The sequence below is a fragment of the Equus asinus genome, chromosome 23 (assembly GCF_041296235.1).
Source record: "Equus asinus isolate D_3611 breed Donkey chromosome 23, EquAss-T2T_v2, whole genome shotgun sequence".
NCBI classification, from domain to species: domain Eukaryota; kingdom Metazoa; phylum Chordata; class Mammalia; order Perissodactyla; family Equidae; genus Equus; species Equus asinus.
Genome location: NC_091812.1, coordinates 68,131,676 through 68,149,855, shown reverse-complemented (window position 1 = coordinate 68,149,855; position 18,180 = coordinate 68,131,676). Strand labels below are relative to the sequence as shown.

The 18,180-nt window shown below is 35.3% G+C and overlaps 2 protein-coding genes across 7 annotated transcripts in view; one reads left to right on the top strand and one right to left on the bottom strand.

Annotated features, from left to right (window-relative positions):
• CENPP (centromere protein P) overlaps window positions 1–18,180 on the top strand; it is a 222,577-nt gene that overhangs the window by 63,690 nt on the left and 140,707 nt on the right. The gene's annotated exons all lie outside the window — the stretch shown is intronic.
• Window positions 260–16,371, bottom strand: OGN (osteoglycin). 2 transcript variants are annotated; one of them, XM_044756798.1, is made up of 7 exons: window positions 16,177–16,371; window positions 14,912–15,079; window positions 12,797–12,890; window positions 7,301–7,459; window positions 5,063–5,265; window positions 2,913–3,008; window positions 260–2,130 (listed from the first exon to the last, which is right to left on the bottom strand). In XM_044756798.1, the coding sequence occupies exons 1-7, from the start codon at window positions 16,354–16,356 to the stop codon at window positions 1,960–1,962; spliced, it is 1,071 nt and encodes a 356-aa protein (XP_044612733.1). In that variant the 5' UTR covers window positions 16,357–16,371; the 3' UTR covers window positions 260–1,959. The 2 variants fall into 2 exon arrangements, with proteins under 2 accessions (XP_044612733.1, XP_014720312.1); XM_014864826.3 differs by having other exon boundaries at window positions 14,912–15,160; window positions 16,177–16,306.

Below are 18,180 nucleotides of genomic sequence, written 5' to 3'. Positions count from 1 at the left end.
TATCTAAAATTTGAGTTATTTTATGGTGTTTTTTCTCTTTAAGTCTAATTATATAAAGAACGTAGGAAAACATTGCTGTGCTTTACTGACATCTGGGACATGAGCGGTCTCCTCCGACCGCATTCCCCAGTGTCAGTCCCAGCACTCAGCTCTCCCCTATCAAGATTATCTTTCCAGATAAAGTTACAATTTATTTCCATTGATTTATTCAAGATTTTTATAGTTTAAAGATTCTATTTTTTTAAATAAAACAGAGCCCTTATGTTAAAATGAATTTTATTTTGCACTGTTTATGGTATATTCAAATCAAATGTGCTCACTGTTATGCTAGGCACTTTGAAAGTACAAAGGGAGTATGTTCAGTGCATTTGGTGAGCTTTCAGTCACAGAGAAATGAGGCATGCACACAAGATAATGAGAAGACAGTATGGTAGTATGACTATCAGTTACCAGAGTAAAACAAGTGAATGAGTTAATAAGTTTTTATAGCAGTAATTATTGTGGCCTTAAGATCACAGATATTTTAATGAAAAAGTTTCGTCTTGGGGTCAACCATGACAAATGAGGGAAGATTTGAAAAACAGGAGGTTATTCTAGGTAGAATGACATACTTATTTCTGAAAAAAACAGAAGCAAATGCTTAAAAATACGAATAAGTATTTGTTTGTTCTGGGAATAGTGTAGAGAGACCAACTTGATTCTCACGTATGATTTATGTTGAAAACAATCCACAGTATTAAACTCATCTTTGTAAAGCACTGATAATTTTGTACGTAACCCCAAAGCAATGTAGAGACTAAGACTTTTGAATGGGGTTTGAGCAAGAGGAAATTTATTTTAGGAACTTTAATCTGGCAGCTTTGTGTCCTTATAAATTCACTATTAGATCGAAGGTGAATTCTCACCCTTAAATGTATGAGTTAATCATGAGTCTTTAGAAAATGCTTCTCAGAAGCTTTCTTATGAATCTGTAGTCTTTTTGTGTGAACATGGACATGTATGGGTGGGTAGGAAGGCGGTGTGCAATACCACTACAGAATTCATTTTGTTTTCATGTCTTACATTTGGACAAATTTATTGCTGAGATTCTCTGTCCTATAATGTAAAAAAAAATGTTTTGCAGTATCATATTTGAAAGCCTTTGCAATGGAGAACTTTATGGCTATTTTCTGAGAAACAGGTTGGACTTTCAGTTTTTCTTATAAGCACACAGATTTTGGTCTGCTTGACATAAAGTGTTTTATGGTAGACTTAGAATGTTAATATTTAGATAAAAGAAATTTTTGTACGGTTTTACTAAAGCCTTTAACTGTATGACTACAAAGCAGAATAACTTTGAGCATTACTCTGTTAGCTCCTTATGAGAGAGTAAGATTATACTTTATTTGGAAAGCTTTGCTTAGATAGGAGACTATACCCTATTTCTCAGGCTAAGTAAAAATATAATAGCTGCCTTAATAGAAAGAAAACAAAATTCCTACTTCAAAATGAATAATGTATGAATCATAAAAGAAAAATGGGAGATTACTGGAAATATTTAGCTTTTCACAGTTTTTGGAGCCTCTGCCTTAAATGCTTTAGAGATCCAGTAAAGGCCAGGAAAGAAAAACAGTTGAAAGTTTCTTAGACTTATCCTCTTACTTCATTAGTAATGGAAATAATGGTTCTTAAATTTGGGTATTTATATAAAAACATACCTATTAAATAACATGCTGGTATAAACTACAAGGATTTTGTAATGCTATTTAAATATTTTCACATTACTTTGTTTTGAATTTAGAGATTCAATCTTACTTTTTACTTGTTGTTATATTTAAGATTTTTGACCATCCTTGCTTAAAACATAAAATTCCTTCATAGTGAGATACACAGTTAATATTAAACATTCATGCTCCTTTAGACATTGTTGAGACAGATTATAAGTATGTGTATGTTAGCTTATCTTCTGCATTGATGTGGTTAAACGTATGACCCTACGGGCAGTCTTTTTAAGCAGATAAAACTGTTGGGATGCTTTCCCAGGACGATGGGGTTGCCCTCCAAGCGTATTTCTTCAATGCGGTCCCGAATATAACGGGTGTCATTGGCCTTGCAGAATGTATCATCTGTGATTGAAGTTATGTTATTAAACTGGAAAATAAAAGGGAAAAATTGTTCAGAAATCTGAAATCAACCTTTTGTATGCTATGTAATGGGATCTTACAGAATATTTCATCTAAAAAGTGATTTTTGAAATATTTTACATACTGTGTATGCTCAGGGTAATAAAACACTCTTTGTGCAATCTGAACCCGTTGTCTACAGCGTTACTGTAGAAGAACAGACTTCTTGCTGTTACTCAGAGTAATATCCATGTAACAGAAAGTTCTGAGTATAAATAAAATTATACTAGCTGGAAAAAGTATCCTGTTGTCGAGTGTCAACTCAGAATGGGTACTGTATCCTTAAATATTCTTTAAAGAAGTAAAAACAACAAATAGGAATTCTTGTGATGCTTCAAGACCAATTTTAGTTTATTTTTATTCCCTCTTCTCTTTTCTATTACCTCAAGTTGATGTTGGACAAGGAAGTCAACTGGAAAGTCTCCAAAAGCAAATGTTTACTGCTATTTGGAGAAAGAAATATAAACCAGAGGTCTTAGTGTCCCCCAACTTAAAATCCATATGTCAGGTTAGCTAGGGGATGCTAAGTGCACAGCTGGATTCAAACCCCACTCTAAGAGCACCTAGTGTTGCTGGTCCTTTCATGGTGCTCTGGACAGAATGGGCGCTTCCAGGCAGGAGAGTGCATTGAGCTAAATATTAATACTTTTGATATGCAAAATTTACATGTGAATAAGTGGGTTCCCTAACATGTCTTAAGATTGACCCATAGTAATTTGAAGTCAGATATTGTGAAAGGAGCAATCATACCTGAAGATGAATTACACGTAGACTTTCAGGTAAATTAAGAGGCACAGATTCCAGGGCATTGTGGTCCAAGTAGAGGAAGGAGAGTTTATTCAGTTTCTGTAAGGAAAAGGTTACTTTTGCTTGAGTGTCATTGAGATCAGTGCATTTGTTCACAAGATTCATGCTGTGTACACACATATTTGTACATATGTGTATGTACATAGATATTGAATAGACATAGCAATACTATTAATTGTTGGTATGGTAGTTTTTTGATTTTGGGGGGGGTTTGGTTTCACAAGTGGTATATTTTGGTCCTTTACAAAGGACAGTAGAGCCCTACTGTGTCCCTACGTTTCTGTCCACTCATCTGGCGTCTGAATACCCAGCTGTGCCTGGCCTCAGCCCTCATGCCAGCTTCTGGGGCTCTTTGGATTTGTCTTGGGAGCAGCTAATGAGGTCAGTCCCTGTGCAGGACTGAATTTGGGTCCTGGTGCTGCTATAACCTCTCTTGAAGCTCCAGAGCTTCCCATTTCAGCTCCCCTAATTTCTAACTAAAGGAATACTCTAAGATATGTGTATGTTTGTTAGTAAGATGTTTCTCAAAGCAGTTTATTAATTACTTAGCTAAATATGATTTTTCCCCCTAAGGGCTCTATGTTAGATTATTCTTCATGATCAGTAGCCCATAATTGGGTACAATTTTGTAATATTATTTCAAGATGTAGTTTTTCCTGACATTAATCTTTTACTTTTCCTTTGATATGCATCCTGTGGCAGAATTTGCTAATTTTTTTTTTTTAAGAATTAATTTGCTATTATTTTAATCCTTTCTTAAGCATCCTACCATCCACTGTATGGGTACCAAGCTCCTGTCTTCCCAAGGGGGCCTCTTTACATAGGTTAGAGTAACCTGATTTTACCAGTGGCTGTTGTAGCCAGGGTATTATGCAAAACTACAGAGCATTTCCATGCCAACTTGTCATGAATCCCTTCTGTAAGGCATGTGTAAAATCCAAAATAGTCAAACATTCCTTTTGTGAAACGTCGATCAGTTCCTGTAGGCCTTTAACATGCCAGTCATTCAAACGCTTACCAGCTGGAATTACATATCTTCACATTACAAGAGTTTTTGTTTGTTTTTAAAGTGAAGCCAGTTTTTAAAAGTCCCCTAAGAGTCCCTTTACTTCTGAGGAACTCTGATCTGTCTTTAGAATGTCCCTTAAAGTTGAAAAAGGAATCCTTAAATGTAAACAAAAAGAAAAGAAAAATGGAATTATTCTTACATTTTTCTGACATATTCTATGTGTGTGGACAGATTGTACATTTGTATGATTATCATAAACTTCATGCTAAGGAAAATTTGATAGTTTTAGGTGCTTCTGTTAGGAGTTATCATTAGAAGCTACAAACCTTCCTTTGGAATGAGGTTGTCTGTTGCCAACAGTAGCATGAGTGTCTCATCCTTTTACCTGGAGTTTCTTCTGGGACTTGGAATGAGTATATCAGAGCCATGGAAGTCATGGGCTGAGTGATTACTTCTCCACAGACTGCATTTTGAGACAACCTGGCTGCCTAAATCAGAATAGATCACCTTCCCTTTTACCTGTACATGTGTTTTCTTGAATTACTAAATTAAGAAATGTATTTAATTTTTTACTATATAGTTTTGTATTAGATGCCATCATGGAATTCAAAAGAAAGTCTACCTACAGAATTTTATGGTATAATATTTTGAGGTATTAAAAGTAAAATTCAATGTTTACTTTTAGAACTTTATTTTTCCTGGCATTTGTAAATTAATAATATTGTAAGGAAAAAGAAACACAGGAAACACCCATTTTGAGGTTTTGTGGAGTCTTGGTGCCATGAAGGTGTGAACCATGTCTGTATGTATAAATATTTTGCACGTGAACAAGTGAAAAAGGTGGGAGACAGTGTAGTCCCATGAAACATGATAAAGGTTATGTATTTTAAGTGAGGTACAGCCATAAGCTAGACTGAATGAGCCTAATAGTATGGCTATTTATTATGTAAATAATGTCTTCATGTATTAAATTACAATAGTTTTAAAACATAAAACAAAATTCTAGACCAGAGTTTCTCTTTATCATGTTATCATTGTCTGTGTAAAAACTAATAATTGTGTTGTCACACTATAAAATACTTACTTTGAATGTATTCGCTTTGATTCCTCTACTCTTGATTTTGTTGTATTTTGCATTAAATAAGGTAAGCTTGGGAGGAAGAACTGGAAGTTTCAATAGTTGATTTTCAGCTAGTGTAAGTTCTTCCAACAGAGAAAGTTTTGAAAAAGTACCGTCTTCAATATCTTCAATCAAATTTCCCGTGAAATCAAGTCTTTTTAAGTTGGCTTGAAGGAAAAATATATAAAAAAATACAGAAGTTAAATTCTCATTTGTGTGGACTGAAGAAAAGCATTTGTTTAACAGATCATTCAAACATCTTTTACTTTTAGTGTGTACACTCGGTAGCCTCACTGAGTTTTGTTGAATGAATACTGAGCATCTACTCTGGTTGACACTGATGGCCTTTCTCACTGGAGTCCTAGAATCTCAGGTTTGGAAGGGAACTCAGAGTTCATAGAGTCCTTCCATTCTTCTCCGTTTGAATTCTCAGGATGTTCAGGCTGATCGAAAGAAATTCTTCTGACAAATCATGGAAAGTAAGCGTCACATTCGATTGAATAGAATCATGTAAATATCTTTTGCGTGTTGCAGGCAAATTTTGCAGGCGTGTTGCATTGTGATTATGGGTTATCTTAATCTCTCTATGCCTTACTGCTTAACAACAACAGGCAAAAATGTTCCCTAATTGTTAAAGTGATGCAGACTGAGAAATAGAGAAATTCACTGTGTGTGTGTGTGTGTCACTTTTGTCTGTCTGGGATGATTAGGAAATACAATTGCTTCTCATTATTCCAGATAGTCATGTCTATAGAGACGCCACGAACACTGAATTAGTGAAGGCAGAACCATTGCTCCTAGGGGAAATGCAGGGTTATGTTTCTTTTTAAAGGCATCTTATTCAGTACATACTGTTGATACATTAATAGTGATTTCACAGCCATCAGCACTGTGGCTCATACTTGATTGAAGGTTACCTAACACATATCACAGCCTTCTTGAACTTAGGAATACCAGACATGATGCATAGGGAACATTTTAAACAGCAAAAAGCACGAAAATGTGGCACTAAGTAGACTGTGAACAACACGCTTATTTACAGTATAAAAGCTGAAACCAAAGGGCAGGGCATCGCCTTCTTCACCCTGAACTGGGAAACTCAGATGTTTTGCCACTCTGCACACCTACAAATGACTGTCGAAGTGTTGCAAGTATTGATTTTTGGGTTACAAATAAATTTTAGCAAGTAGGTGAGTTTGAAAATATGGAGTCCACAAGTAATGAGAAACAGCTGCATTTCAATCAGTTTGGAACTTCCAGTGGCAACATGAATCCAGTTATGGTTAATCTCATAAATGTGTAGTGGGGCCCCTGTACACTTCTTGGAGACTTTCTTCAGAAGCACTTGACAACATAGGAATCTAGAAAACTTATGAGGGATTAGTGATCCAGGACTGGGACTTAGCACTGCAGAGGTGGGAGATTTTGGTGTGCTTGTGGTAAAGCCCTAGGGGCAAGCTGTTGTAAGGTTTAATAGGACCGGACACCAGAAGTCCAAGATTGTTAATGACCTGGGAGGGAGTGGAATGCTACTGTTCTCAACACTGACTCTATATTAGAATCATCAGAGGAGTTTGGTTGCTTTTAACGATGATGCCTGGACTTCTCCCTCGACCTAACTTAGAACCTCTGGGCACTAGGGACCGGTATCAGTATTTTAAAAGTACTTCCTCAGATATTTTGAATGTGCAGCCAGATTAATAACCGTGAGTTAACGTAAGGAAAAGCAGTTTCAGTGCTTTTATAGTGAAGGTAGGAGATAAAATGTGGTGGGAGAAGCATCCCGATTGTATTGGTGCTGCTGAGTGGCTGAGGCGAATGGATCTTGAAGTATTGGGGTTGAGAAGACATGGTCACCCATATGTCAGACAGGCTATTAACATAGACACCAAAGTCACCAGTGAAGACAGATGACAGGGGAGATCTGAGTGGAAAGGAGATTCACCAACAAACCAATGGATTTTTGTCACCTTCCTCAGAAGCACTTGACAACATAGGAATCTAGAAAACTTATGAGGGATTAGTGATCCAGGACTGGGACTTAGCACTGCAGAGGTGGGAGATTTTGGTGTGCTCATGGTAAAGCCCTAGGGGTGGCTACTCAAATGCTCCAACAGTACTGCCCTAGATGTGATAGGCCACAAGTGCTAGAGACTTGTGTTTATGTGAGTTAATACTAATATCTTATTAAAGTTAACTTACGTATGTCTGCAAAGTCTTTGGCAGTTAACTTTTTAATTTTGTTGAATCGTGCATAAAGATAGGCTGATTCCTTTGGCAGGGGTGGGACAGCATCAATGTCCACTTCTTCACAGTAGACAGAGCCACTTAAACAAACACACAGCAGGCACGTGGGCATTTCTAGATTGGGAAACATAATCGTAAAAATATAAATAGGAGTTTAAAAATATTTGACCTCTAGTGGTAAAATTATTGTTCTCATGAATGTTACTACTAATTTAAAAAGATATTTTACAGAATTATAGGTGATAGCAGGAAAGATATCATGGTCATGATAGTTAGTAACCTATATCGTAACTGATAATTCACCAGAATTTTATTTCAGTCTGCAATCCACAATGTCTTTTATTCTCTTATCTGTTTTAGCAATGATCCCTTCATTGCTGAATTGATCAACGTTACATTTCCTCATTTAAATATAAAAAAATTCATAAAGCAGGACTTAAGGTAAACACAAGCTTAGTTTATCACTTGGTGTGGCAGAAACACATTTCAGATTGGTGACAGTAGCTAATGAGTTTAGAAACCACAAGTTAACTAAACAAACTATTAACTTGAAAGTTAGAAGCATCCTAGGCACTGTTGGGATCCCATTGCACCCTACATCATTCATTGCATTTATTTGTCATGCCTCTTTCATCTCCTTCAACCTGGAACAGTTCCTTAGTCTCTGTTTTTCATACCTTTTACTTTTTTGAAAATTTTTGAATTTGTAAAAAATTTTATTTTGGGGGCATTTGTTTTGCAGGCTCTTTCAATTAGGGTATGTCTGAGGTTCCTCATTTTTGGCAGGAATACCATGGAAATGATGGTGGGTCCTCAGTTCCTAGTTTCAGGGAGTACACAGTATCTCTTTGTCCTGTTCCTGATGATGCTGTCTTTGGTCACTTGGTTCAAGCCTGTCCACTGTGTTTCTCACTCTGTGAAGCTACTGTTTTTCACTTTGTAATTCGTAAGTATCTTCCAGAAAAGTGCTCTGAGATTCTAAACATCTGGCTTGTCATCAAACTTCCACCCACTAGTTTTATCATCTGTTGATGGTTCTTACCTGAATCATTTATCACTAGGATAATTGCCAAATAGTGACTTTCTAATTCCATCATCCTTTCTACATTTGTTAGTTGGCATTCTGGTGTAAGGTAGAACATTCCCTTCTTCTTTATTGCTTTTTATCACTGTGAACTGACGAATTCTTTTTCTCATGTGTCATAATTATATTACCGCATATTTATTTTGATAATCAAATTGTCACAGATTAGCCAGTGAGAAATTGTTTAAGCTGTTTTTTTATCCTGGCACAGCTTTTTTGTGGTTAAATGATATACAATAAATTGCACATATTTAACTTCTGTAACTTATACATTTTTGACATATGTATATACTATTGAAACCATTATTACAATTAAGCTAATTAACATATCCATCACCCCAAAAAGTTTCTCACGCCCTTTGGTAATTCCTTTCTCCCAGTCTTGTCTCCAAGCAACTGTGATCTTTCTGTCATTATACATTAGTTTGCATTTTTGAGAATTTTATATCAAAAGAAATATGCAGTATATATCTTTTGTCTAGTGTCTTTCACTCTGCAGAGTTATTTTGAGATTCATCTGTTGTTGTGTGTGTCAGTAGTTCATTCCTTTTTATTACTGAGTAGTATTCCATTGTGTCAATATACACAATTTATTCAATCATCTCTTATGAACATTTGGGTTGTTTCTAGTTTCTGGCTATTTCAAAGAAAGCTGCTGTGAACATTTATGTACAAGTTTGTGTGAACTTAATGTGTTCATTTCTGTTGGGTAAATACCTAAGAATAGAATGGCTGGGTCTTATTATAGATGTATGTTTACCTTTTGAAGTAAGTCCCAAACTGTTTTCTAAAGTGGTTCTGCAACGTACATTCCCATCGGCAGTGCGTGAGAGTTACATTTGCTCCACCTCCTCATTGACATTTGGTATGGTCAGACTTTTTAATTTTAGCCATTCAAGTAAAGTGTGTTGTAGTATCTCGTGTTTTAATTGGCATTTTCCTAATGACTAATGATGCTGAGTATCTTTTTATATACTTATTTGCCATGCACATATTTTCCTTACTGGGGTATTTGTTCATATCTTTTGCCTGTGTTTTAAGTGGGTATTTTGTATTATTATTATTGAATTATAAGAGTATGTATTATAGATATAATGGTTTGTCAGATTTCTGTTTTGTAAATGTTTTCCTCCAGTCTGTGGCTTTTTATTTTATCAGTGTGTTTTGAAAAGCAAACATTTTTAATTTTAATGAAGAACAATTGATTTTTTTATAATTCGTGCTTTTGGTGTTGTATTTAAGAAATCTTTGCCAACCACTTAAGTTTTTGTCCTGTTTTTTCTTTTATAAGTTGTATGGTCTAAGCTCTTTATTAGATATGGGGTCCATGTTGAGTTAATTTTTATATGTGGTGTCAGGAAGGGTCCAAATTCATTTTCTTCCCCTATAGCTGTCTGGTTCTTTCAGCACCATTTTTTGAAAAGATAATCCTTTCCTCATTGAATTGCATTGGCACCGTTGTAAAAAGCCAGTTGACCGTATTGTGTAAGTCTATTTGTGGACTCTCTTCTGTTCCACTGATCTGTTTGTTTATTTGTCTGCTAATACCACAATGTCTTGATTCCTATAGCTTTATAATAAGTCTTGGTATTAGGTAGTATAAATCCTCCAAATGTGTTCTCCTTCAGTGTTGTTATGACTCTTCTAGGTTCTTTGTATTGCCATGTAAATTTTAGGATCAGCTTGTTAATTTCAGAAAGCCTGATAGGATTTTAATTGGGATTGCATTGAATCTACAGACAAATTTGGGAAAAATTGACATCATAACAATGCTGAGTTTGCTGGTCCTTGAACCCAATATATTTCGGTCTTTAATTTCTCTCAGCATTGTTTTCTAGATTTCACTGTACAGGTCTTGTACATCTTTTACCTTTTGAAGAAAGTCCCAGACTGTTTTCCAAAGTGGTCATGCCTATGTATTTTTTATATTATGATTAATTTTTTAAAAAATTAAACATCGGCATTATTCTTTGAGAACTTCCTTATTTTCTGTCATGATAAAGTGTTCCAGACATCTTTTTATGACATGATTTTATTTATAAATATATTTGTTTGTTTCCCTGTGTGAAACAACACCTTGTTCCAAAATCAAATCTACACAAAAAACGTATCCTTGGAGAAGTGCCACTACGCTCCCCCAACAGCCCTCTCAGATCCCATCTCCCCAACTTTCCATTTCCCGGCCCCACGCCTAAAATCAGCTATTTCTTCAAGGAGTACTGGTTCCTTTTGGTGGAGGATGGTATTTAATAACCAAGATTTGGGTGTGGAAATGCTCATTGCTACTTGGTCTCATTGCTTCCAGGCTCTTTCAGCAGAGAGAGAGCTAGGGAATATATGTATGTGTCGTCATCTCTCTCTCCACGTCTATGTGTATAGACCTGTACATACATACATGTATATCTACACCATATACTCATATATATACATAAATATACCATATACACATACACACTCACACGGAGAGACAGACACATCTGTATCTTTTTCTGTATCTGTGCACAAACCATGAGTAGATGCTGATATCTTCCATTCCATTCCAGCTGCACAGTGTTCATTCCAGCCTTTCCCCTTCCCATACTTGTAACACCCTTTCCTCAGTGAGAAACCTGGCTCTCATTATCCACAGTATATTTACTTGACTTTACTCAGTCCTAGAACACACATTAAGTGGTTTCGTTATCGCTAACCTGTAACACTGTGGAAAACAAACCTACTTACTGGAATTTTAGTTTTGCCTATTGTTCTATTTTGTCTTTAGCCTGAAGATGTATAGTCAAAATACTGTGTTTAAGGGTTACTTGGATTAGATGTTTTTCTCACTTTAGTATGTTATGTTATTCATTTAAAATTTTTGTTTTTCTGTATGTATTCCAATTTGAGTTCTTTTTGTCTTATCCTTCTTGATTTCATTTTTAGATATATTTGTTTGTTTGTCCATGTGAAATACAACCTTGTTCTAAAATCAAATCTACACAAAAACTGTGTTCTCAGAGAAGTGCCACTGCCCTCCCCCTGCAGCCCTCCCAGGTCCTGTCTCCCCACCTTTCCACCGAGGTCCCATCCATAACCTGTAGGTAATTAGTCTCAGTTTTGTAATTACCCTTCTTGAGTTTCTTTTCACACAAACGAGCTGGTGCATGCATCTATTCTCATATCCCCTCCTTGCTTAGGTGAAAGGCAGCACATGGAGATGCTCTTGGCACTTTGGCTTTTGACATGAGATGTTCTGGACATCACTCCAGGTTTGTTCATAGTGGTCGTCCCCATTCATTTTACAGCTGTATAGCATTCCCTTGTGTGGATGGACCCTACTTTATTCAACCACTCTTCAGTGTCTGGGCAATTAGATTGTTTCCAATATTTTGCAATTGCGAGCAGTGCTTCAGTGATTCTGTGTATGTATTTTCTTACTTCGGAGGTGTATCTTTAGGGTAAATTCCCAGAAGTCAATTGCTATGTTACAAAGTAAATGCGTAATTAGTTTCATTTGATATTGCCAAATTCCTATCCAAAAGCATTGTACCAATTTGCATTCCCACCAGCAGTGTGAGATTGTCTGACACCCTAAAGCCTTGTCAGTGGAATATATTAATATATTGTCACATTTTTAATTTTTGTCAATCGGATAGGTTAGAAAATGTCATCTCAATATAATTTTAACTTACATTTCTCTATGTGTGAGATTGAACATCTTTCATATGTTTAAGGGTCATTTTAATATCATTTTGTGTGTTGTCTGTTTATATTTTTTGCCTCTTTTTCCAGTGGCTTTTGGTCAATTCCATTTTCCTGGATTTTTGCATGTTCTTTATGAGTTAGAGTTATTAACTCTTTATCAGTGACATATATTGAAGATATTTTTCTCAGTTTTCAGTCGTCTCTGACTTTTTTATGATTTTTTTGCCATGCAAAAGTTTCATTTTATGGAGTCACATTTCCTGATCTCTTCTGTCATCTCTGAATTTTGAGGCACTGCACGCTCTGATTATCTTATAGGGTCTGTATGGTTCACTGTTTACAGTCAGACCCTTGTGTGGGGGGAGTTTGTCTTTCTTTGTGAGGGGTGGATCTAATTGTGTCCTTTCAATTGACAGCCCCTCATCCCAGCACTGTTTTTTAAATTATGTACTGATTTTCTACATGTGTTTCTGGACTTTCTATTCTATTTGTGCACCAGTATCATGCTTTAAAGTATGTTCTAATGTGCAGTGCATCTGGTTCCTGCAGACGTAAAATTCTACTGTTTGGATTTCCTATAACCTGAGGCAATTTTTGATTGCTATAAGGAATAAAGTTCCATTATAAGCTGTTTTTTTTAAAGCTCCTTTAAAAAAAAAATTAGATGATAGGGTATTCATACTTACCATCATTTTCTTTCTTGGGGGTTAATGGTGTTACACTCTCATCTTTTTGTAATTGAAGACTTTTCTCGTCAAGTGTTATCATAGTTTTTTTTTCCTGTTGGAAAAATAAAAATTTATTATCAGATGTGATGAAGTCTAATTTTGACTATAAAACCGAAGGATCACAGACAACATCTGTCTTCTCATAGTTGCAGTGGGATTTCTTTTGTACTCCATTAGGATTTTATATATAATTTCATTTCATCATTTCTTAAGTTATAATGTAAATATTTGTTTAGCTTGTTTTCGCTCCAGACTGTGAACTTGAGCAACAGAACCAAGTCTTTTTTATTTTCTATGTCCAAAAGCTAAACTCAGTGCTTCCTAAATGTTGACATACTAGAATTCCAAATGGGAACTAGGAGAGAATTCTCTGACTCGAATGAAAGTTTTTCTGAGGTGATGATACTGTCTTGAGATCATTTTTATGTAGAGTAGCTCTTTTAATTATTCTTAATGGTTCTGTCTGAACCGAGTTCCTTATGTCAGATTCTACCATGTTGAACAGGACTAAAGCACCAGTCACGTTACACACGTGAAGCGGAATAGGCCCTTTCGATCTCTTCCAAAAGTGACCCTTAATTACCTACCTGCCTCCATGAGGCCCTGCCCCTTGGAGCCCTTTTATTGCAGGCTGTTAGCTCCGTAGGAATTGGGTCTTTCCTACTCTGGGAGAGAACATTTTCCACCACTAGACTAAAGTATATTATGTGAGATCCTAGTCTTTCCACCCATTGGAAGCATGTTCCACCTTTAGTCTCGATCTTGACTCCTTCGTTCTCTCATGTGTATTCTGGTTGAACAGCCCCTTCACTCTGCGTTTGTATGTTAAACGCTGCTGAATTCTACTCCGTTTCACCAATATCTTAGTCCCCATATTTTTATTAAGATAGAGGGACTTCTAAAGCAGCTTAAAGAGAAGAAGTAGAGAACTTCTTACTTCTTTCTTTTTAGGGACCAGGGAATTTTGAAAGTGTTCTTTTAACTGATTGATAGATTCAAGTCATCCATGTGAGCCAATAGCTTATTGTTATGATGGGCCTTTTTTTTTTAATTTGAAACTGTGACTAATAATAACCTCTTTTTTCTCTTAATGTTGGACAAAAATAATGCAAGCATATTAAGTAACTTCATTGAAAGACACTCGAGTGGTAACATTTGCTCACTGTGTACTGAAAAAGAAAAGCAGTTGTAGCTGGTCACTCTTAAAATCGTTGCCATCTTATTTTTAGTGGCGAAGAACTTTTGAAGCAATCAACATTGTTGTATATTTGGCTGCATTTCGCATTTTCCTTTGTGTGTGTGTGTGTGTGTGTGTGTCTGAGAGAGAGAGAGAGAGAGAGAGAGAATAGGCAGGCAACAGATAACTTATGTGCCGTATTAACTTTTTCCTTACCCAGCTTTCATTTCTGTATGCCAAGAAAACCACAAGTAGTAACTTAGCTCATACAAGTGGAGTATGAAAGTCATCCTTGTGGAATATTAACTCAATGACAATTACAGTGACTTGCTACAAATTGATAGAGTCTAAATTGTTGAAACTGATTAAAAAAGCAAGCCCCGTAGTAAGTCATTTTCCGTTTTTTTGGTACTGTGTATAGTTGGCATATGTAAATTATTGTGAAATGCTATAGATACCAAAATAACCCGTATTCTTCTCTTTATTTCCTTGAGCCACTTCTTCCTAAAATAATAAACCTTAAGTTGGTAATCCATCTTTACTTCTTCTGTTTTTCTTTTTGAGGCAATATAATATGCAATTATAGCGCATTGTGTAACATTACTTAACATAGAAATCTCAACTGGTCAGGGGTCATCTTAAAGTTTAGTTTTCCTTAAATCTTAGGTTTTGGTTGCTATAGATACTGTTTGGTTACCATAGATTCTATTTATTAATTTGAAAGGCATGCATACTTTAAAAATATAATCTTAGGGACAGTTATTTTGAATTACTTTGAATCATTTAAAGTGGTTTTTCTTTCCCGTCACCTTATCAGACACATTCAGAAAAAACAAAAGCATGCATTTAAATGGGCGACTATTTTAGAAGTTAAATTTAGAGTAGAAATAAAGTACCTTAATATTTTTTCCATCCAGGTATTTATCCTCATAATCTTGGCTAAATAAAGTTTCTTCAAATTTATCTGTTCCATAATCATAGATAATGCGTGAGTCTTGCTGAGTTGGTGGCGCTGGCTTTATCAGAGGCACAAACAGTAACAGGAGAAGTGTAGACTGCAGAGTCTTCATTTTAGCAAAAACCAAGGTGACTGGAAGTTAATAAGCTAGTGGCCTGCTGACTCTGGGACAATACTCTCTTTTTCCCTGGAAATAAAAACGCAGACCTTCGAAGCAATATTTAAAAGCTTAGAGGACTTTTTGGCAGGATGTACGCAGTAGGGGCCAGAGAACAAGTATTTAACCCTTAGTGATCTTTAATTAGATGCTAAAAGTTTTTATGTATCAGTGACATTCTGAAAAACAGTTTCGGAAAATGATTTTATTTGTTTTCTATCAAAACTCCAAGCATTGTTGGTAATTTCAGTTTCTTAATAATTAGGTGCTCTGAACAAAGGTACTGTATGCAGTTGAAATCTCCTTAGGATACCTGTAGTATATAAATAGTTAAAATGAAGACCCAGCATCTTGTCTCATGTGAGTTAAAAATATCATATTTCAACTTTACTACTTTATAAGAGCTCTTGATTTGCATTGGTATGAACAGAAACAAGTTCCAAGAAAAGTTTTAAAACAAACTTTAAATTTAACGTTATGAAATGTAGTCATTAACACTTACTTTTAGGTGGTACAGAAAATAGGAAAAGCCATAATTTAATTTTATTAGTTTTGTGATTTTCATAGGTATCACTATTTTTAATTAATAGCATTGCCTTTTCAATTTAAATTATGAAAAATGCAAAAATAGTATTGCGGACTAGAAAAAATAACTTTAATCAAGCATTTGGGGGAATGAAATGGGAAGGATTCTTTTAGACTCACCAGTGGATTTTATCTGGTGGTGCACATTTCAGACTTTTTCTTAAGTAACTTCGAACAGAATCACCCAGTTGCTGGTACTACATTGTATTTCTCTGTTTATCAAAAATAAGTGGTTGAAAATAAAGAATAACAGGGTTTTGTGACTTTTGCAGCACCCTGTTCTTGCCTGCCTAGATATTCAAGTTTATACAATGATATACTAAAGTGCTTGTTAAAAAATAATTGTTTGAGGTATCTGAAACTTTAAAAAATTAGAAATGCCCTTTAGATTTATTAAGACTGTTAGAGGAATTACATCTTAGCAAACAATATTTTAAATAATATGTGAAAAAAGAGCCTACCGTTGTAGCTGTTTTGAAGTTTTTTGTGGTTTTCCTCAATAGATGTTCATGCTTGTGCATTAGCCCCAAGAGGGAGGGTGCATGAGGAAAGCTGTGGGTTGATTTCAAACTGCTGAATAGAATGTCAGGGCCCAACAGCTTTAAAAGCAGTTTCCATGTGGTAGAGATCTTTGCCAACATTCTTTCTCTGGGGTGAAATGTAGTGTGTTGTGCTGGAGAACCGTGCTTAAAATATTTATCACTGTTATACTCATTCTGCTCCTATTAATTTACCACAAGTAAAAAATTTTTAATTTTACTGTGTGTGATAAACACTAATGTTTTAGTGAATATTAGTTTATGAAGATGACATAGTTATAAAATCATGTTTCCATTTTAATGCTTTCCCAGGAGATAAAACATCTGCTTTTTGAATGAAGAAAAACACCAAACCAAGCATAGTCTGTGCTCTTAATTTTATGAGGAGTAAAAATATCGTGCTAGTATTATAATTAGTATATAGCCAAGAAATTTCCAATGTGAAAATTAGTTTTAGCATAAATTATTTTCCACTTAAGTCATTTGGGGTCCCCACCTTTATTTTAGTTACATATAACAAAAGCTCAAGTGTGAGAATTAGCTTTTAAAAAATAAATTTGATTTATAATTTGGGTTTTGATTGTAAAAGATATTTTTGTTTCCTAAATGAAGGGAACTATATTAAAATTATTGTAATATTAAATCTTATTTTTAAAAGTTTAAGTGGTATTTTAGATAACTATACAAACATTTTTAAAGATTCATTTTTATTCTTATCACTCTGATGCTTTTAGCAGTCAGGGTAACATTTCTTTCTCTTCTAAGCTAAAAAATTCAGTAAATATGGATAGGCGTAGATATTTTATTAAAAAATAGAAAATGAAAGAATACTAATTTGTTCTTTTTTTTCTATTAAAAATTGGCTTTAGAGCCTTTTAGATTAAAGCTTGGATAAACTACAATTTTTGAATATTCACATTTTATTTGAATATGAATTATTTTAAATTTAGGCGTGATATTCTCTGGTTTGGGTTGATATAAATTGTCCATTTTATGCCTTTAAGGATACAATAAAACCTTTAAAGTCTTTGAAAATTAATAATGAAACAGCAGATGCTGATTTGTTATGCATTGTGTGGCAGGTTTAACAGGTTGTTGAGAAGTGAACTGCATAGATGTTAAATGTCAGATTTAGAGAATCTTAGAGATTCATAGTATTCTAATGTTTGATACTTTGTACCACAGAAAATTATCTTGTGGATTATAACCCTTTTTCTTGAAAAATTATGACCAGTGAATGTAGTTTTATTGGCATTAATTCATTTAGTAAAAGTTTATTGAGCACCAGTTATCTGCCAGAACTACCAACCAGATAAGCTCAGACAAGCAAAACGCAGTTTCTCCCTTAAGGAAGCTTGTAGTCTGTAAGTCAGCAGGAAGGGCAGCAAACAAGCAACAGAATGCACGGTGGGACTGACAGAATGCACGGTGGGACTAGCCACACAGAGTGCGCTTGGGGTTCTGTGATAGCCTGGGAGAGGGTGAGGCCATGGAGGCCACACCAGGCTGACGTGTGTAGAGAAGATGGGCAAGGAGTTGGGGGCAGAGGGTGAGGTGTTCTAAGAAGGGAAGCAGCATACAGGCTTGAGAAAATTTGTAATCACTTGTATATGGCTGGAGCTTGGAGGGAGAGACAGAAGAGGGAAGGGAGGTGGCTCATGTTAAGATCAGGGGACTAGAGGTCAGATTAAGGAGAGTCTTTTATGTCTTGCTAAATTGTTTGGCCTTTATTCTGTAGCCAGTGAGAGATTTTTAAGCTAGTGAGTGACATGATCCTATTTTCATCTACGAAATATCCCTCTAATGTTGCATTTCTGAAGAGTACTACTGCTAGTCGGTTGCATTGGTTACTTATTATAAGGTTAGTGGCTTAAAATAACACTTATTATCTCACAGTTTCTGTGGGTTAGGAGTTTGGGTATGGCT